The 23,244-nt window shown below is 32.6% G+C and overlaps 1 protein-coding gene across 4 annotated transcripts in view; it reads right to left on the reverse strand.

Moving 5' to 3' along the window:
* NOVA1 (NOVA alternative splicing regulator 1) overlaps positions 1 to 23,244 on the reverse strand; it is a 150,973-nt gene that overhangs the window by 26,122 nt on the left and 101,607 nt on the right. For all 4 annotated transcript variants that reach the window (XM_070427292.1, XM_070427284.1, XM_070427302.1 and 1 more), the window contains one exon: positions 8,256 to 8,422. In XM_070427292.1, the coding sequence (XP_070283393.1) occupies positions 8,256 to 8,422 (167 nt within the window). The remainder of the gene's footprint in view (positions 1 to 8,255; positions 8,423 to 23,244) is intronic.

A 23,244-nucleotide genomic window follows, 5' to 3' on the forward strand; every position in this document is an offset into this window, starting at 1 on the left:
ATGATACTGACTTCATGCTACTATGAACTAAACAGTAAAGATTTTATTTTCTCACCTCTGGTTATAACTTTTATTGCAGAGAATTCCTGTGAGTAGTTAGCACATTTAAAAATCTATTTTGTAGTAATTTTATAAGGAGGCTGACTAAGTAGATGTAAAATAAATCTAGAGGCCATTTCTCCAAATATAGGTCAGAATCTAAATTCGTTAAAATACAGAAGTACAGGTATGTGTGCTGGCCTCCTCTAACTTATCAGGGTAAAATCGACCTGAAGTACCACAGGCTCACTATGACATCTACTTTGCCTGGGATACGAATTCTCAACAAGGTCTTGAAATATTAAAAAGAACTATGTGGAAAAAGTAGTAATATCAAGTGGCTCAGAATTTTTAATCACATTAACATTACCTACTATCAATTTATTTAATATATCTCTGCTTGGCATATATATGAAATATTGGGCATATATTAATAATTGACACAACTCAGATTCATCAATATTGTCCCTAATTCTAATGCTGTTTCTTTCCCACAGATATAAAAACAATAATTTTAAACTTCTGGGATAATATTAAACATGTTTAAAAACTCATTAAAAATTTGGTTATTGAATATAAGTTAGAGTTCAATATTTTAAGTAAACAGGTAAAAATTATGTAAGATTGGGCTTCAAGGGATAGGATTGTCAGAAATTACAGTAAATTGTTTCTGAATATTTCTAAGATAATGAACATGTAATGAGATGAACATGTGATTAGTTTTCCAGCTATCTATTATTCATATAGTTATTGTTAAACTAAAAGAAAGTATCCTCCCTTTACAAATTAACTTATAACAATAGATCCCAGAAAGCCTACATTTAAGTTCATCTTTTAAATACTAGTTGCAACTGTTCTCATAAAGAGGAAGTTATAAACATATTAAAGAAATGCCTTTAATTTATAAGATTCTATTACTTAATGAAACAGCTTTGATAGTTTTTCTCAATCACTCCAAAAAATAGAACAGAAAAATCCAAAAGAAATATTTCAGTATGTAATATAGATGCACAATATGTTTGTTTTCCTAATATTTTATAAACAAAATGTTTACTCCTTTACTCCTACCTACCACATAGACTTCAAGTTTAGTGGTTTCAAGTTAAAAAATAATTTAGTAAAATTTCTGATATATATCTTGAAGATGCAACTAAATATCCATATAATAACAATATATTAAAATATCTGTTATAAATAATATTTACAAAGGACACACGCCTCTAAAATTTATTTTTTTACATTTATCAAATAATGATTATGAAGGACATTTTTATCAAAATTTTACCTTTCACGTGGAAAGAATATTTCTGTTTACATGAATTGAATGGCTGCTTACAGATTCTGCTTCAAACATTAAAGGTTGAATTACTTATTGCAGAAAAATTTGAAGTATTTAATAATTTTAAAATAGTGGATTTTTCAGAGTATAGTTTTTAAAAATTCAAGATTTAACAATAGGCATTTAGTTACATATAGATATAACTAAGTTTTGGAAAATATAACTGAAAAGTAATTATAAATTATAAAATGTATTCTTGTTAACTGACAGTTTTGCTGGACCAGAAAATATTATTATAAATAAACTCTATAATAAATAAAGCTTACCTTCAGGCAAATCTACAGTAATAGATTGTCAAGAACTTCTGATATTCAGAGGTACAGTGAGCACAACAATGGACAACAAATCTCAATTGTAATTTGGAATTTATCACTAGCTGAGTAACATTACTTAAGTAATCACCTTCCCAAACCTGTTTTCGAATTCTGTAAAATAAATCTGCATACTGTTCTATACTATAATGGGTATAATATTTAAATATGTAATTATCACCTTTGGTTTTCCCTCTGACAAGTATCCTCCCCTTCTTCCAATGCCTGGCCTATCTGGAACTACTTAGCCCTAATATAAACTTATGGCATCTAATTTCAAAGATCTTTCACAATATATTCTTATTTCATAGCATACTTTCCTCATAATTGCTATTCTATACTTTGTCCTTCTCCTGAACCATTCAAACCCATGTATTTCATCTACCTTTCAACTGGTATTTTTCATTACTTAATAAGAAACCAGAATGAGCTTCCTTATCTACCACAATTGACTTCATTACACCTTTTTCAGTTTTCCAAATCACTTTTCCCCCCATCTTTGCATTCTTTTCACTGTAGACAAAACTGTGAACTCCAACTCAGACTCTTCATAGCCTAGGTCTTAACACCCTAAAGTTGTACCTTTCCACCACTCCAGTGTCATCTTGTTTCCTCTGTAATCCCACCTCAAATTTCTCTGCCTTTTCAAACTCCTTTTTATTGTTTGACACAAGCCAATCCCTCTTAAGTAGCTGGGGTATGTGAGTCTCTCTGATCTAACTTCCATTTCTCTCCTTTGTAGATTCAAAATTTCAAATCAGCAGTTTCCACACTTCATAACACTTTTCTTTTTACCTAACCAGCCTCTTTACCTTTAGGAAATTAATGACTTTGCTCTCACCATGTGACTGAAACTAACTTTTAAAATCTCCAATAATCTCCCATTTTAAAAGTTACTTATTCTAATATTTTTTTCTCTGGGTATTTGATCCTTTTTAGTATATTTCCTCATGCTTCCTCTCCTTATTTTCTTACAGAAAAAAATTACTGATTTCCTTTTTGTCATTATGATTTATAAAGAGTAGCTACTAGGAATAAGGTATAGTTTTACTCAGTTCATACTCACAATATCCTTATGAAATAAATATTAATATCCCAATGTTATAAGTAAAGAAACTGAGGTACAGAGAAGCAAAACAACTTGCCCCCAAATACCCAGCTGGTAATTTTAAAAAGCCAGGACTTGAATCCTGACAGTCCTGCTCCAGATCCTGTGCATTTGCCATAATGCTTCTCACTTACTTTTTCTGATACCTGCTACTGTAGTTCATTTGTTTGCTTCTTTTTTTCTCTCCTACTGTGAAGATGCAAGTGAAATTAGCTCCTCTATTGCAGTCAAGGGTCTATATTTTGAGTTTTAGATTCTCACCTATGCTTCTATCAAAGACTACTTCAAGAAAAACATACTATTTACAATTCAATTTTCCTGAGACAAATATATATATATCTCCAATAGGTGCTTAACATTCACTTGTTTGCTTTCAGGTTTCACCATTCTGCTAGGTTCAAAACTACATATAGCCATTTTTTATTCTTTCTGCACCATTTTGGAATGAGAACAAATCAGTCTTGAAGCCTTACAAAATTGACTTAGAAATATCTTTTAACCTCATGTATTTGTCTCAACTTTCACAACCAAAAGTGAGATTATGTTCATTTTGTTCTTAAAATATTGCTTAGTCTCTTAACTTCACCCTGATACATTCTATTTTAAATGAGGTTCTCTTCTTAGAGTTTATTCAAGACTTTGAGAAGTCCCAATGAGAGAGAAATCTATTGGATTTTGTTTCACCAGCATTACTCAAACTTGGAGGCCATGAAGCCCAGTGTTAAGATAACCAGTTATATGTCCTTGGATAAGTCACTCAATTCCTCTAAGCATCAGTTTCCTTAAGTAAAGCACGGACTCTGTACCTCTCTCATAGGATCTGTGTGAGGATGGGCGACATGTGATAATACGTGTAAAGTGTGCATGCAGCACAATGGTGGGCTCAGAAACAGAACAAGCACCATACATATAGCACTATTTCTATTATTACTGACCCTTCATTCTTGACCACAAAACCTTTCTTTCTTTCTTTTTTGCCTGACATCCCTTGGATTTGTGAATGTTACATAAAAAAGTTTTAGAAAATATTTTCTTACAGACCTTCAAAACTATAGATCTACGTTGCAGAACACTCAATTGTCATAATTCTCTTTTTCTCCCATAAACTGTATTTACAAGCACCCCAAGATTCTGTCTGGATTTTTAGCACAGAAGAGAACAAAATGCTGAGGTACCTCCTTTTTTTCATAACCTTCCAGAGAAATTAAAATGGCTCGTTAGGAAATATTAGCAAGAGTCCGTAGCCTATAGAATGCGCCTCAGCTTGACCTTAGAAGCTCTCCATTATCTGGTCCCATCTTACCTACCTAACATTATTTTCTCTAAACTCCAACACTGATGTTCCACCTCTGTCAAGATAGTTTCCATACTATTCAACAATTATGGTACCTTTCTCCTTAAATCCATATTGTTTCACATGCCTAAAATAATTATTTTTCTTTTTTCTATAATTAGGCAATTCCTATATAATCTTCAAGGTTCAACTCAAGTCTTCACCTATTTTATAATATCAAATGTCACTAGCCCATATTTCTTTCACACTCCTCTAAAATTTTATAGTACATTGTTTATATTGTAGTTTTGGTATATAAATAAAGTTTTATATCTTTATAAATTACTTTAAGCATTTTTTATCTCTCAAAAACAAGTTATGTGCAATTTTTATCAATTTTTCATGGTGAAAGTAAAATTATTTAGGCTAAATGAGTCTACTGACATCTTAATTTGATTTTTTTTTAAATATAAGAGAATTGATTATATGCTTATAACCACTTCTTACTTAATATAGCTTTCCTTAAAAATATATTTGAGACAAAAGGGAAAGAAATTGCTGGAAATCTATAATAGATAAAGGAAATTAACAAATGCTAACTATAATACTGATTTGTGGTTTCTAACATTTTGGGGGAGGGTTCAGTATATTGACTCATTACATATAAACAAATATATTTAGAGGGGGATTTGAGGCACTTACAACAAGAAGAAAAGTTTCAATAATCCTATGAGGGGAAAATAAAAAATATAAAGCTCAAAACATAAAAAGGTAGAAATTGGAAAAATATATACAAAATAATCTGGGCTAGCAAGTGCTCCGAAATGAGTTCAGAGCTTCTAGGCAAGCAAAGTCTAAATTATTTGAAAATTTCAAATGTCTCAGTTAATTGGGTGTCCTAAAAATAAGAAATAATATGTTTCATGCTAATTAATGTTTAATTTTGGCTTATTAACTCTTGTTGCATATCTGTTTCTTAGTATACTGTCTTGTAGAATAAGCACAATGGTATTATGTACCTCATGATAGTTTCCTGGTATTAAGATTAAAAAACAGAGGATATAATATTTTGATTATTCAATAAATATTATAATTGTCTCTGTATTAGCAAACAAATATGTTTCAAATAGAAAACAAAAACATTTGAGAATTAAGAATTGAATATTTCACAATATCTAATATCTGAAGTTGGATATAGCAAGGCTGTCATGCTAGATTTAATCATTCCACTCTACGAAAGAGTGATAAGACCATTATGCACTACTTCCCTAAAACAACTATTCTGGTTTGAAAATCGATTCAGTTAATAAGGGTAGGTTTTATTTAGGCAGAATATGATGATCGATGAAATTTTTTTGGTTACCAACTGTATCTAGATTGCATAATTCAAAATATACCATTTTATTAAAAGTCCGTAATATATGGTGTAAAATTATAATGTTTAAGGCAAGTTTTAATTGTTTAAAATTAACTCTGACTTCCTATTACATATAAATTATTTTATATATGTTACATATAAACTATTTTTAGCAAGCAAAAGCAATGGACACATAATAACAAACATTTTTAAAAATATATAATTTCATATTCAATATTAAATACATATCTATCCAAAAGTTACATTTCCTAGCTCCATATTTTAAAAACTTTAATTTTACTCTTTGCACAATCTTAACTAGAAGAAAATTCTAAAACAATCCTTCAAAGACATTATTTTTAAAATTAATTTGAGTACTGAAGCCCAAAGTAAATGTAAATCGTATATCACTAGTTAAGGAAAAACTGCCATTTTAAAGGAAATTTTATTACGATTCTATGTATTAAAGTCATATGTATATATATATATATCATATGAAATATGTTTTTATTTATTCTAGTGGAAAATAATTTATGTTAAACATAATTATTCTATACTGGATAATCAGCATAATGTCTTCAGAAATAAAATCATGGTCATTTAAATTTATATACTTGGAATTCTGTTTAGAGAATGATCCAATAGAAAGTCTGATATTGGTAAAATAGGATACCTAGAGAGTTAGAGAATCCTAAACTTAGAGCATAAAAAAACTGTTCATCAATGATATCTAAAAATATGTGAGATATCTCTTCCTGATTTTTCAAGTATATTATTTTATTTTTACACTTACAAAAAAAAGTATTTAAGTGTGAAATATATTGCCCTACTAGATTTAGTGTACTCTATTGAGAAATCTTTTTTAATGATACTGTATTAAATATATTATTAATTATATAAAAATATTAAATAATCGACAATAATATTAATTCCATGAGTATCTACAAGGCTTACAATGAATGCAAATACACAAAAGTAAACCAATCTCTACTTTTAATACTTATCTTTAATTTAAATAATATTATGAGAAAAAGGCAAATAAAAATAAACCAAACATTTTTAAATTTTGGTTTTCATAAATCTATATAGGCACTGAATATATGGTAGCCAATAAAAGTCATCTGGCCATAGAGAAAATTGGAATTTTAATAATGATTCTGAGACAATTATTTGTTTGTACTAGCTACTTATTAATATTAAAATAATAAAAATCCATTCATATTGTCTTGAATATACTGCCAGTGATGTCGTTCTACTCCAACTGCATTGTATGTTTTACTTTTTAAAAAATCAAGATGTTCATCACACCCATAAATGTTTGAACTTCTCACATAATTTACAAAAGAAAAGAAAGACTAGGCTGGATTAAGGTAGAAAGTCAACAGACCCTACGCTTTAGTGCCTCTGTAAATTCTTAGTTCCAGGTGCATTTAATCCAGAGGTCTTTAACTAACATCATAGTTTAAAACCTAGATAGAGTAATGTATCACTTTCAAAACATTACAGATATTCTTTGTATTTACCTAGCACAGATAAGATAAAAATTCTAAAACTATAAATGGCTGTAAGAATAAAATAATCATCTGATATTTGAAGCTTTAAAATATTTAAATTCTGCCATATACAGATTAAAAGTTACTTCCTTGAAAAAGTATGAAGGGTATACAAACAAAATCTAACCATTATGACATTAACAGAGAGTAAACAAATGAATCATTTTATATGGAATAACAACTACCTATTCATAATTTAAACCTGGAAGTATTTTGTAACATAGTATTTAAGAGAAAACAAAATATTTTCCTATAATTTGAAAATATGTCTAACTGATATTTTCTATATTTGAATGTGATTAGTCAGCCTTATATTTACTTATATATTGATAAAAATTTAATAGGTTCATAACACTTTTTCAATTCAGAAACATGAAATTAATAAGATTTTGAGCTACATTTCAAATTTATTACAGTGAACATAAATATTCTGTAAATCAAATATCTTGTAAAGTAATAAAAAATACATTCCTTTTGAGGGTATATTCTATTAATAGTATGATAAAAATTAAGTAGTTAATATAAAAGGGCAAATGCAGAAGCAATAATTATAAAGTATCCAATAATTTTGAATTTAAAAGAGTTTATGGGGAAGAATCCACCTTATTTAGTATTAAAAATGTTATTTTTCTCCTATATCATGTCAGCCATTACACACTCTTAAAAACTTACATTGTCTTTTATCAAGTAAAAATTTTGTTACAGAGAATCCCATACATTAAAAACTCACATTGGCCCTTTATGACTCTCTCTATATATATATTACACAAGTTATACAGAATGTAATAGCTGAGTTGTAACAAGTAACTGTTTGCTAGGCACAAAGGTATACTTATACATACTTGTTGATAAAAAATGTTGAACATGACAAATTAACAAAACAGGAATATATATGCATAATATAATAACTATAATGAAGACTAATACCAAAATGGTATTTAAGTTTTGAGGATATAGTTTCATTTAAATTTTTATACTTTATTTAAAAGTAATATAATTTAAAATAGATTAAATTCCCATAAATTATCAAATTTATGTCTGTAAATCACAACAGAAATGAGTCACATAATTGCTTCTCAGTGTTGAAATGAATAATTCAATCAATAGATCAACTAATCAAGGTAAGAAAGAGAACAATCATTTTTAAATAAATAAATGACAACTGTTATTTTAAGTATGTTTAGAAAAAATGTATATATATAATAAGACTACAAGGCTTCTTTTATAAGGAAACTCATAGCATAGTTCTCTTTGATTTCCCAACTAAACACTCACTTGTTTGATGCGATCTGGGTTAACGGTGGTCTGGGGCTGTAGGATGCTAACTGGTTCTGTCTTGGCAACATTCTGAGGCATTTCTCGAATTTTTTCTGCAATGAATCCATGAACTGCATTCAGTGCTTCAACTGTTCCCTGGATCAAACACACTCGTTCAGTAGTACCTGTGAATAAAAGATTAATACTCAGAAAACTTTCTTATTTTGTATTTTTTCAAAAAAAGCTATAAAAAGAATAATATAGTAATGCCAATAAAATAATGTAAAATGTAAAACTCTAAATTAATTAGTAATGCTACAATTGAACCAAACAGAATATATAAATCCATGTTCTTTTTTTTTTTTTTTTTTTTTTTTTTACAATTTTTTACTCATTCTTTCCTAATTATCTCAGAAAGGGTCCTTGGATTTCAGCAGAGCCAGATATCCTCAGTTCTGAGAGTATCATTCATTTATTGTCGTAACATATACGAGCACTTATAACAGGAGTTAGCGTTACAAACTGATGACACACAAAAGAAGATTTACAGACACAACTTGCAAAAAGCATATCCTTAAGGGCAAAAAACAAACATTACGCCAGAAATTACAGGACAGTATGATATGAAAAACAATGGAAATACCTACATGGATGATACAAACAGCTGGTCTAGAGTAAAAAGAACATTTAAATCAGTGGGTAGAGAGAATCTTGGAAAACTTAAATAGAAGGTACATTTCAGAATTTCTATTGCCCCTATTCACTTACCCTGCTCTCCTTTTAATCATAGATAGCAACTCCACCCCCTGACATTTCATATGTTTACCTTTTACTTTACCACTAGTATGCAAGCTCCTAGACAACAGTGAATTAGCCTGTTTCGTTTGGTGCTGTCGTTTCCACAATACTAGTGGTGTACAATAAATATTCATTGGATAAAGAAACCACACTGATTTTATTGATTACGTAATTTTAATAATGAAATAATATCAGTTAAAACACAATTTAATAAGTTTATGAAATTTGAAATTAATGAATAATTGACAAAGATAATTAATAGTATTTATTTTACATCTTAGTAAATAAAACTTAGACATATGATGTGAGATATTACTAAAACAAAATTGGTTGGGTCTAATACACAAGTCCTATAATCCATTTTATACTTTACAGATAAACCTTAAGGCAATAAAAAAATCAATGGTTAGTTTTTTAGACTAATCTTAGCTTCACTGCAGCAGACTGGTCTTAAACTGTAATCTTTTCAGCATCCCAACACAACACATAAACTTGTCACAAATAAATATTCCTTTATTAAATAGTTATCAAAAAAATAAAAGAACGATATTTTAAAACATAAAATTTTATTTTTTAACTAATATAAAAACTTTCAATACCTACCTACTACATTTCCTTTTGGTGCTAATTTCAAAATTCTAAGCCACTCTATAAAGTATTTTTAAAGTACACTGTGAATGACAAAGTTGTGAAATCACAAATATTGATGAAATCATAGGAAGTTTATAGTATTTTAAGGACCATTTTCTACTAGTTTTAAGTTTTAAAATAATATTAAAAAATTATCAGCTTTACTTTTAGAAAAAAAAAACTTAGATCACAAAATTTGGGGCAGAAATATAAGTATTATGATATGAATACACCTCAATTAAATTTTCATGCTTTAAACAATGATGATTCATATCTCTGAAAAGTTAAGCTTCCCAAGTGGAACAAAATATTTCAATGGAGAGCAAGTATATCTTTCATTGGTAAGGACGGAGAGAAGTGAGTTTGAAAGCTTTTTTCATCCTTTTCTATCTTGATGTATCTCTGTGGCTCTTGGGTAAAATGATCTAGTCTATAGAAATACTCCAGGGAGTCTTTACAAGGTTGTATTAATTGTTCAATAAATGTCTAGAAAGGATGAGAACTGATCAATGGAGCTCATGCAATGTGTTTCATCTAAGTTGGCAAACAAAACAACCTACAGCTCAGATTACATTCCTGCTTTTGGAGACAACTAGAGTGCTGGGTATGCCAAAATAGGAAAGGAAATCAGTGCAACCTCAATAGGGATTTTTAAAAAAATAAAAAATGGCACTACATAACTAAAGAGATTATACAATCCACATTGCTTTAAAATTCTAATTTAACAGAATGCACAACATATTAGACAACAGTAACCACAATATGCTTCTAATTGTATAGCTAACAGGTAGTAAATGGAAGTCACAGTCATAAAGAAATATGATTGCTTAAAGTTCACATAGCACATATGAGACAATTTGAAGAGTTTATAGGTTCAAAGTTGCAGTACATATTCTTTGAGTATTAAATTATATCACTACTATTAGAACTATGTCAAAAAAGTGGAAAAAAGGAGATTGTACATCTCCAATGGGAATTGTTACAATCCTCAGAAGAGATGCTGTCATATTCTTCTCCTGAACTCTAATGGCCTTTTCACTCAGATAACACAAAACTATAATTTTTAGGAAAAAGTCACAAAGAGGGAAGACTGTCAGGTATATGACCAAACTGTGTAACAAAAATGAGCCTATAAATCATAAAAGTTGCTGTTTTTTTGTCATTTTAAAGGCTTTTAGGATCCATTAGTGTCTAAACTAAACTGCCAGTTATTTATCATTTTATTTAACAGTAGCACTTGCTTCTCTTTGCAATAGACTAGCTAACAAAAGCTGAAAAATAGTTACATACAAGTATTGCCCACATTTTTTATAATGTAAAGATATAGGTATATAAGACACCATTAATTTAAAATTGCAGTTTTAAGGTAGACTAGGCAATGAAGTTTGAAATGGCTTTACGTTTTGATTTCATATGAAATATCATCATTCATTTCAAATGAAAATAGATGTTTCTAAAATTAGGCACAATTATCAAACCAATTCCATAGCAAAATTTAGATAGAAATTTAATAAAATATATTCACTTTGTGCTACTGTAGCCTAGGACAAGATTCTTAAACTGTTCCTGGTCCTACTCATCTGTGCAGTGGAGCCCATTCATTCTTACCTACCCAGCCCTCTGTTTCTTTAGGGATTAGAGCTCTTTCTTATGTCGTAATTTTTCTTTTCTATTAGATCAGGGGTCCTCAAACTTTTTAAACAGGGGGCCAGTTCACTGTCCCTCAGACCGTTGGAGGGCCGGACTATAGTTTAAAAAAAAAAACTATGAACAAATTCCTATGCACACTGCACATATCTTATTTTGAAGTAAAAAAATAAAACGGGAACAAATACAATATTTGTATTTGCATGTGGCCCGCGGGCCGTAGTTTGAGGACCCCTGTATTAGATCATTCTCATCAGCAGGAAAATATGTTATAATTTCTTCAATGTTTAAAGACTCCTTCTCCTTAAGACAGAATTAGATCATTACCCTTTGGCCAACCAAATAAAATAACTGATTTAGACAAAGATCATAAAAATGATAACATGAAAGGTTAATGGGAAATTCTCAATGGAAAAATTAGGCAGTCACCATCTGACTTCACTGTTCAATATTAGCATAACTAGAGTGTGAAAACCAAACATAGGCCTCTTGATGTGATATAATATGAAGCACAGGGCACCTATTAAAAACTGTGTCCCCAAGTAGCTGAACTTAAATCTCACCAAATTTTTATACTATATTACAGTTTAAAAATAATACTGAAAATAGTAAATTTAATGTCACCATGAGGAAGCAAACATAATTGTGGCAACCTGATTAGAACTACATTATTAGACAGTATCAAAGAATTACTGTTAATTTTAATAAGCACCATTTTTCTTTTCGTTTTCTTTTTTAAAATATATTTTTATTGATTTCAGAGAGGAAGGGAGAGGGAGAGAGATAGAAATATCATTGATGAGAGAGATTCATTGATGAGAGAGAATCATTGATGAGAGAGAATCATTCATCGGCTGCTTCCTGCATGCCCCTGACTGAGGATTGAGCCCACAACCAGGGCTTGTCCCCGTGACCAAAATCGAACCTGGGACCCTTCAGTCTGCAGGCGGATACTATATCCACTGAGCCAAACCGGCTAGGGCTTTTTTTGTTTTCTAAAGATGCAAACTGAAGGCCAGAACCGGTTTGGCTCAATGGATAGAGCGTCGGCCTGCGGACTTAAGGGTCCCGGGTTCGATTCCGGTCAAGGGCATGTACCTTGGTTGCGGGCACATCCCCAGTGGGGGGTGTGCAGGAGGCAGCTGATCGATGTTTCTCTCTCATCGATGTTTCTGGCTCTCTATCGCTCTCCCTTCCTCTCTGTAAAAAATCAATAAAATATAAAAAAAAAAAAAGAAAAATATAAAAAAAATATAAAAAAAAAAAAAAAAAAGATGCAAACTGAAGTATATACAGGTTAAATGATGGGGATTTGCTTCAAAATATTTCTGTAACAACAAAAATCAGAAAATGAAATAGATAAGCCCAAATCTTGATACTGTTGCTATATAAGGAGTATGTAAAGGGTTCATTGTACTATTTATTCTCTTATGTATTTTTAAAATTTTCATAATAAAAGAAAAACATTTTAAAGCCCTCCTTGACCTTGTACTCCTCCCACCAACTACAGATCAATGTCCTTATCTCTCATAATATCATGGTGTTTTTTTCTACTACCTCACAACCCATTCCTTTTTTCTTGAATCTACTCCAATATGGCTTTTGCCCTACCACATCAGTGAAACCATTCATCACAGTTCTACTGGGTAAATCTAATTTTCGTGTTTTTATGTTGTCTGACTCTTCAGCAACATTTGATACAGATGACCATCGTGTTCTAAAAATATTTCACTTGATTTTCAAGATACTACACTCTCCTGGTCTTCATTTTATTCAATTCATTCATATATTTGACAAAAATCTATTGAGTCCCTACCAAACGCTAAGTACTATATGACAAGCTGAAGATACAACAATAATCAGACAAATCTTCCTGCCTTCATAGAATTCATATTCTAATTCATATAGACAAACCCTATACATAAAACAAATAAAATATATAGAAAGAATACAAAATGAAATTAGTGCTATGGAGAAAACCTGGGTACAAGAACAGGATGAGCAAAGACAAAAATAAAAGAATGTTATGTGTCATGTTCACTACTGTATCCTCCTAGCACACTGTGGATACTCAAGAAGTAATTTTTAAATAAAAGAATAATTCCAAGTCTAAATATCTCCTCTGTATATTAAAAACACTGTTCATTTTCAGACCTTTTATCTATAGAATATCCATAAAACCTGCAAGCTTCTTTGAATTTCTAAGATCAGTCAAAATACAGGGTGGGGCAAAAGTAGGCTCACAGTTATTCATATGGAAAGTAACACAATAACTAATCTATATATATAAAAGCCTAAGCAACCTTTACAACTGAACAACCAGAATGACTGGTCAACCAGTCACTATGATGCGCACTGAACACTAGGGGGCAGACGTTCAACGTAGGAGCTGCCCCCTGGTGGTCAGTGCACTCCCACAGCCAACCTCCGGCGGCCCCTCCCACATTGGCCCCAATTGTGGGGGCCAGGCAGCAAACCTCCCGCAGCCCCCGACCCCGGCTGGCCAACCTCCTGCGGCTTCTCCCCTCCCCCCTAGCCAGCCAACCTCCCGGGGTCCCTCCCTCCTGCTGTCCGGACCCCTGATAGGCCTAGATTGCTAGCCAGGCCAAGGGACCCCACTCGTACATGAATTCATGCATTGGGCCTCTAGTAGATAATAATACATGAATAAACTGTGTTTCATGTGCTCACAACTGTAAGACTACTTTTGCCCCACCCTGTATGTAAAAATGAGATATAATTTGGTTAATGATTTCAAAGACTATAATAATGTATAAATTATCATGTCCATAAAAAGAGTATTCAATGGAAAGAAAGATAACAGGAGAAATAATGAATAATTCAAGAGTTTTATTTTCTTCTCAGGGTAGAAAAATAACTAGATCAACTCTAAAAATGTAATCTACTTAAAAAAATAAAGTTAGGGAAAAAAGAATGTTTTTGCTGTAATCTCAAATATATTCTAAAACTTTTTGGATACTGAGACCTATTTCAATGAATCTAGTATAGAATAATGGGCATGCACTAATGAATTGATCCATTTTTTTCCAATTATCAGCTATCATGAAAATTAGTGAACTTTTTTAGATGTGAGAAAATACATCAATATATACTACTAAGAATACAACTTAGTGTCTTTTGATAGACACTGAGTTAAGAATGAAAATATATAAATCTTTAGGTAATATTAGTGTCAACCAAGTAAGAACTTTGGTTAGATGAGTGACAGTGAAGCATTTCAAAATGAAAAATTAATACAAAATATAGTAGAGTATTAATAATTCTATGACAACCTACAGACAATATCTTTGGCCTCAAAAAGAACTGAGAGTGCCATTTAACAATGCAATAGGAAAAAATTGAGATTTAAAACAAAACATGACATGGTAAAATTTTATAGTAAGATAACAGCTACTTGTGTGTATGTATTATGTGCCATTGAGTCAGCTCAGACTCCTGGTGACTCTATGAATGAGAGATACCCACCATTTCCTGTCCTCAATGGCCCTGCTTATTTGCTCCTGTAAACTCATGCCTATGGCTTATTTTAGCACTGAGAAATTGCTAATTCAGGATAGTTAATATTCTGAATGAATAGGGTTTCTTTCTTTCAACATAAGTTAGTTTCTATCATTTTAATAAATATCTCCCATTTTATTACATATTTTCTTTCTTTATATATATATTTTATTGATTCCTTACAGAGAGGAAGGGAGAGGGATAGAGAGTTGGAAACATCGATGAGAGAGAAACATTGATCAGCTGCCTCTTGCACACCCCCCACTGGAAATGTGCCCACAACCAAGGTACATGCCCTTGACCGGAATCGAACCTGGGACCCCTCAGTCCGCAGGCCGACGCTCTATCCAATGAGCAAAACAGGTTAGGGCTTGTTACATATTTTCAAATACATTTAACATTTTCAAAATACTTGAGCTCAACTATATATTTCTGAGAGTAATAAGTGGTAACCTCAAGATTTCTTTGGGTATATATGTCTATTTATTCTAATACCAATGATACTCTGTGATTAGTATGTGCTCTATCAATTTCCATATTCTTTCCTTTACTGCTACTTATCCCTGCTGTTTGTTGGTATATCTGATTCTAGCAGCTCCTTTCTTTACTTTTACTTTGCTGCTTCTAATTCTCAATTGATAATCAGCTTGATAATCAGCTAAGCATGGCTGTTAAAAGCATATACACAACCAGTATAAACAGGTTCCTAGTGACAACCATAGTAAAAGCTGGACCTTTGCAAAACCTATTTTGGCTTTTTTCTTCTGAATTTGAGGTCAGTGTCAATAGGTAAAATATTCCTTTAATGGTCTCTTAAACTTTAAACTGTATGTAGGCATTTTTATTTTAAAAAATAAAATAGAGAGTATCAGTTTTAAATGAATAAAGCAACTTGCATTAGTATTTCACTATTCTCAATCTATAATCATGGTAATTTAATTACTTGCATGTTTTTGTGGTTTAACAAAAGCATAAGCATTAGTTAATTGACTTTCCTTTAGATTAATCATTAAAAGTAGAGAGGACCACCCTGGCCAGTTGTGGCTCAGTTCGTTAGGCATTGTCCCATGTACCAAAAGGTTGCTAGTTTAATTCCCCATCAGGGCACATGCCCTGGTTGTGGGCTTCATCCCAGGTAGGGTTCCTACAGGAGGCAGCAGATCAATGTTTCGCTCTCACATCAATGTTTTTCTCTCTCTCCCTCTCCATTCCTCTCTCTAAAAATCAATAAAAGTATTAAAAAAAGAAAAAAAGCACAGTATCAGTCATTATTAATAACATGTATTACAAATTTATGGTTACACAGAACAAAATGTATGTTATTTTAAAAGGTGAGAATCACAATAATAACAATGATAAATTTAACACTAAAAATTTTGAAAGATCCTAATACAAAAAAAAATGTATCTTTATTTTAATACATTACCTTTCAACAGATAATGTTATCATTTCTTTAAAATGTATCACCTGTAATAACCTATACATGAGAAACATCCATTCTTATTAATGCTTTTATAAATAAGACTAGAGGCCCGGTGCACAAAAACTTGTGCACTGGGGGGGGGGGGGGGGGGGAGGCGGGGTCCCTCCTCCCAGCCTGTGCCCTCTCATAGTGTGGGACCCCTCGGGGGATGACCACCTGCTGGCTTAGGCCTGCTCCCCGGAGGATTGGGCCTAAGCTGGCAATCAGACATCCCTCTGGCAGCCCGGCAGCCCTCAGGGGATGTCCACTTGTCAGTGGGGAGCAGGCCTAAGCTGCAGTTGGACATCCTTAGAGCTGCTGAGGAGGCAGGAGAGGCTTCCACCACCACCGCTATACTGGCAGCCATCAGCCTTGCTTGTGGCTGAGCAGAGCTCCCTCTGTGGGAGCGCACTGACCACCAGAGGGCAGCTCCTGTATTGAGCGTCTGCCCCCTGGTGGTCAGTGTGTGTCATAGTGATCAGTTATACCCAGTCTTTCTGCTGTTAGGGTCAGTTTGCATATTACCCTTTTACTATATAGGATAGAGGCCTGGTGCATGGGTGGGGGCTGGCTGGTTTGCCCTGAAGGGTGTCCCGGGTCAGGGTGGGGGTCCTGCTGGGGTGCCTGGCCAGTCTGCTGGAAGGGCTGATGACTGCAGCTGGTCACACCCCCTTCAGGGTGGGGGTCCCCACTGGGGTGCCTGGCCAGCCTGGATGAGGGGCTGAGGGCCATTTTCAGGCTGGCCTGGGACTGAAGCTCCCAGCCTCTTTTTTTCTTTTTTCTTTTTTTTTAATTCTGGGATTTATTTACCTTCTATAATTGAAACTCTGTTGCTTTCACTGGCGTTCTCAGCTCTGAGGCCGCTGCTGACTGAAAGCAGGTATCTGGGATTTGTTTAGCTTCTATAATTGAAACTTTGTTGCTTTTGGAGCTGTTGCTTTCGGCACTTAGAGCCGGGCCACAGCAGATGGGGAACCTTGGCTTCCTCCATCACTGGAGCAAGCAAGCCTCCTGCTCGCTTCAGCTGCGTGGCTGCCGGCCGCCATCTTTGTTGGCAGGTAATTTGCATATCTTGCTGATTAGCCAATGGGAAGCGTAGCAGAGGTACGGTTAATTACCCTTTTTGCCTTTTATTAGATAGGATGATTTACATGCACTTCTTAGGTTATATTTATTGCTGTCATTTCATCAGAAAAAGTCTCAATTAAGGGTAAATACATCAGCAAAAGCCTCACAGATATTTAATGGTTTACTAGGTATAGGAATACAATATTACACTCTTTCGGGGAAAAATATATACGTTACCCATTTCAAAAAATAAAGCCAATTACCCCTAACCAGTTTGGCTCAGTGGATAGAACATTGGCCTGCAGACTCAAGGGTCCCAGGTTCGATTCCAGTCAAGGGCATGTACCTTGGTTGCAGGCACATCCCCAGTAGGGAGTATGCAGGAGGCAGCTGATCAATGTTTCTAACTCTCTATCCCTCTCCCTTCCTCTCTGTAAAAAATAAATAAAATATATTTTTTAAAAATAAAGCCAATTCAAAGGTATCTTTTCAAGTTCACAACCATACATCTTTTCCTTAGATTTGGTTTCTTACCATGTCTTTATACTCACAGGGAAAAGCTTAAAAGTTTAAGCAATTTTATAATATCTCATAACATTATTCTAAGATGAGTGCTTTAAACAATGACTATACTTCCTTAAATATACAATTTTATGATTTGTGAAAATATGACATATTAAATATGATATATTTAATATATCAATGTAATTAGTATATTGTTTAACCTATAATATGTAATTTAATGGTTATAATAACCATGACATATCAATATTATCTCCAACTTATAGGTAAGGAAGTAAAAGCAGTTGGTCAGGACACAAAAGTAACAAATGAAGAAAGAAAGTTTTGTCAAATACCACGTTCATTCCACTACAACACATACTTTCTGAAAATGTAATGTTAGGTCAGCTACCAAATTATATCCATTTCAGAAAGGCACATATGTTTCAGCTTAATGATAACAAAATAATTTTCACCAAGTCTGATAGTTTTTTTAAAAATACACTGAGTCATATAATAAACCTCACTTAACAGACTTATTCCAAAGTTAACATGAAATAAATTGAACCTTCTTTGCAGAGAACAGACCACCAAAGGAGATTGTTAATAATTGTGTGCATTAGTTAATTTTAGGCTACTAGCAAATTTTTAGAATAAGTTTTCAGATCAACTCAAGCCCTTAGGAAATGGCTGCAAAAAGTAAGTTCAGTTTGTAACAGCAGCTTTTATACCATTGCACAGTTATGCACATTTGACAATGCTTCCTCCTACCCTACTTACCATCATTGCTAAGGGAAAAATATACTATTTCAATTAGAGACTTTTAAAAAAAAGGAAATAATAGGAGTTGATAGCTCATAATATAAAATAATAATTGCTTTTGTTCTCCAGGTGATTATATCTCAACACAACTATGTGTTTACTTCTAAACTGTAGAAATTTGCAAAGGGCCATTATAACATGCTTTAGTCCTGAGCCAATATAGTGAAGACAATTCTCTATATAAAGCATTGACTTATACATCTATCCTTATAGATCAGTAGCTCACTCTTTTGATTACTATAGCATTGTCATAATTTTTGAAATCAGGAAGTGAGCCCCCCAACTTTGTTCTTTTTCAAGATTGTTTTGGCTCTTTGGGGCCTCTTGACAATTCCATATGAATTTGAGAACTAGGTTTTCCATTTCTGGAAAAAGAAAAAAAAGTCTGTTGAAATTTTAATGGGGATCTAATTAAATCTGTAGATTGCTTTCGTTAGTATTGATATCTTGACAATATTAAGTCTTCCTACTCATGAACTTTGGATGATTTTTCATTTATTTAGGACTTCTTAGTCTTTCATCTCCTTGGTTAAATTTATTCCTAGAGAATTTATTTTTTCAGATGCTGTTGTAAATAAAATCCCTTTTGGGGTTGTTCATTGCTGATATATAGAAGCACAATGATTTTTTTGTATATTAGTCTTATACCTTAAACTTTGCTGAATTTATTTATTAGCTGTAGTAGTTTTCTTATAAAGTCTTTGGGGCTTTATATACATGGGATCATGTCATTCGCAAAATATTTTTACTTCTTTCTTTTCAATTTGGATATCTTTTAAGAATTTACCATGTTCAATTATTCTGATTAGAACTACAAATAATGAGTGAATGGCAGTGGTGAAAGCAGGCATCCTTGTCTTGATCTTGATCATAGCAGAAAAGTTTTCAGTGTTTTACTACTAAGTGTTATATGAGCTGTGGGTTCCATAAAAGTCCTTTTTCACAATGGAAAAAATGGCAATATTTTATCAAGAAAGAAAATACAAACTTACTACTAATACATCCTGCTAATCTATATTGTCCATCTGCATTACAGTTTGCTATAACTACGATGCTGAGAACAAGTAGCAACATATTTTTAAATAAATAACATCAGCACACCATAATATATTCAGAGAAAAATGTGACTTGTGGGCTGAAAGTGAGGCTGAGCAGTTCCTCAAAGTTCTTCAACTCCCTTGCTTAAAAAGTATTATAGTATTCTCTCATGTAAACTAACAATGGAGTATCTTATCATTTTGTTTTTCCAACATGGAATATTAAAGAATTATATTCTGAAAACATCAGAATATATTAGTTACAGGGGCTAAAGGTGAGGTAAGAAAATAGATACATCTAACAGAAGTCTGATTATACCACAACCTGTTATATTACAAATTAAATTTAATTGAATTAGCTATTATATCCCTAGTTTTAAAACATTTGTCTCAGAAAATGGCTAAACTGTTTTTCTATAATAATTTTCTAGAATTCCAATTCTTGTTTCACATAAGCCTCTCTCCTATCTTTGTCTATTATTCTGAATTATTATAATGCTATGAATAAAACCTGTCAATTCTTATCCCAGGCTAGATGTTACCTGGATGTAACAAGAGTGATTCCCTGTCAGATACATTCATGCACTATCATAGGAATGCGTAACTTTCCATGGGCTTAAACCTCCTGACTCTCTGGATAGTCCTCTTGACTTCTGATCCACTTGAAGACAGAATCTTGGACACCTGGTCACCCCCTGGCCTCTGATCCATGTGAGGACGGATGCCTCTCTGTCATTCTCTGGCCTCCTTTGTTTTGGAAAGCACTTCTGGGTCTTTGGTTTTCTGTCCTTTCCCTGGTTTCTGGACTCCTGCCCTTATTCATTAACCTGACACTGTGATTAAGTCCTTGAGTATGTATCATTTATTTAGTTCATTTGAGTCAGCTGTTCCCCTTACCAGTGGCTACCACAACACCTCATTTTCTCACTACCCTTGCTCCTCCCCTCAAAGACCACCTCACCATTTTAAGAAGTAGAAAAGAAATGTCAGTGGTATCATACCTTTAAAACAGTAAGCTGGACTATAACTTTAACTGCCCATCTTCCTATGAGATGATCATTCCTCATATTCCTATATGACTAAGTTACCAGCAGAAGTCTATATCTCTTCGGCCATCATTATAGGCTCACAGTCTGTCCCTGAATCTGTCCCAATTCCCTATCCTTCTCTGTGCCCTCTGTACACTTTCCTAAACCTCTTCACTGTACCCTCTGTTACCTCAGTTTCAACATATGCTCTATATCCAACTTCTTCTCTAATGTTCCTTTTAGTCTCACCTATGAAATGGATGGAATAGACTGTTGAATCTCAGAGGAAAGGCAGGGATGGGTGAGTGGGAAGAGATCAACCAAAGCACGTGTATGCATATATGTATAACTCATGGATGGACATAGACAATAGTGTGGTGAAGGCCTGGGGCAGGGGGCAGGTGCAGGCTAGAAGGGGTCAATGGGGAAAAAAGAGGGGTTGTATATAATACTTCCAATAATAAAGATTTCTTAAAAAGACTGAAAAAATAAATAAATAAATCCAAATCCTTTACTCTGGCTTTCAAAACCCATCATGATTTGGCCTCTGGTTAACTGTCAGTCCTCATCTCATATTACTCTCCATCTCTTTTCCTGCACTCCAGGGAATTGAGTCTTTTTTAGTTCCTGGGACCTGCCAAGCTTGCTCTTACTTAGGCCTTTTCCCCCTACGATAACAAAGGGCCCAAGGGGGCAGAAACTTTGACTGTTTTGTATCCCCAGTCCAGTATTTAGCAGAACATTAATAAAGAATTATTAATTTAATGAATTAAAAGTATGGCTTTGGTTGAGCCATATCACAGTAAGATATTATTTATCTAGGTAGATTATATTGAAATCTTTATAACTGACAAAAGAAAGAAAATTCATACAGAGAGAAGTATTAAACAGGTGAATTATCTATGACACCAGGTAAAGCAAGAACCATTATTAGACTATTTTCTATTTACTAAGGATCATTACCACATATTATTTCCTACTGAAATCTACTAATGAATAAATATATCCACCATATATTATATTACAAAAGATTATGTTATTTTTTATCCATCCTTTCAGAAACACACAGGGATGGGAGCTCAGCTTAATGCTCTCCTATCCAATTCTGACTATTCCTTCTAAGGTACACCTGGTTCCATAGAATAATTTTACAAAGAGTTTTCACAGAGGGAAAAACAAATCAAGTAAACCAATTATCTACATTGGCCAAGGAGTACAGCAGAACTTTCCTATTTAAACTTAATTGTTTTAATAGTAAGATATCAAATCCTGACCAGAAATTAAGGCTTTCCTGAAATACTGCTGCATATAAAAGCATGACATTTATGTTTGGCATCTTTGAATGCCAGTAACTACACACTGCTAAGAGAGCAAATAAATGTCCTTATCAATTAAATTATTTGACCAAATTCTGCTAGATTACATTAAAATAAAATAAGTTTTAATATATTGATCAGCACCATATTTATTAACAATTTTAAAATATATGATTTTAAGAGTTTTACTCTATTTAATAGATGAAGAAGAAAGTACTAATATAGGATATCTCTGATGGGCCATGAAAATATTTACTCGATGATAGGCCTAAAGAAACTATTATTTTATAAATATCTGTAATCAAATAATTCTGAAAATAAAATAAATGTCATTTATTATTGCAATAGTAAAATAACTTTATGTAGAGTAAAACTACATTTTCCTACTGTTAAGTCAAGATTATAGACATCAGCATGTTTTAAGAAGGTATACTATCAAGCTGAAATATCACAGACACATAAATAAGCACAACACAAATTTGACACTAAAAGTAAATTTGTCTGAATGTTTTACAAAAAGTCTTATTTCTGAATAACACCTATGAAAGAGAGGTTAATCAACATACTGTGTCTGTGTCAATGAGATTTTTGTCAGTTACCAAAGGGAATGGGGGGAGTAAGGAATGTAGTAAGGGGTCAAATATATGGTGATGGAAGATTATTTGACTTTGGGTGATGGGCACACATGCAATATAAAAATGATGTATCATAAAATTGTACAATTGAAACCCATATAATTTTATTAACCAATGTCACCCAATAAGTGTAATTTTAAAAGGACAGGTTGAAACTGGGAATATTAAATAAAGAAATATAAGAACAGCTTTGTGAATTAATTTAAAATAAGTATTTTAAAAATACAGCTAGTCTTCTGATAAATCATTTGAGCACACTTAAAATTAGAGAAAAACCTAATACTGTCAGTAAAAAATGTGAATATGAAAGTTTTAGCAAATTAGTTTTTCTTCTGTGTGTATTTTCTAATAATGAAACTTTTAAGCAGCCTACAGGATATTATTCTTTATGTGTAACTCAAGAAAATAAAATAAAGTGATACAGAAATTCCATAGGTAATATCAGTGTATAGTCTGTAAAAAAATTTACAAGCCTTTGACTTCTTTGAGTCTGGAGAAAATATACATGGACTTTATACACTCCTGTGTTCCTCAGATACCATGT

This window comes from Myotis yumanensis, unplaced genomic scaffold, assembly GCF_028538775.1.
Source record: "Myotis yumanensis isolate MYYU_CA2020_CCGP unplaced genomic scaffold, mMyoYum1.0.hap1 SCAF_1, whole genome shotgun sequence".
Classification (NCBI taxonomy): Eukaryota; Metazoa; Chordata; class Mammalia; order Chiroptera; family Vespertilionidae; genus Myotis; species Myotis yumanensis.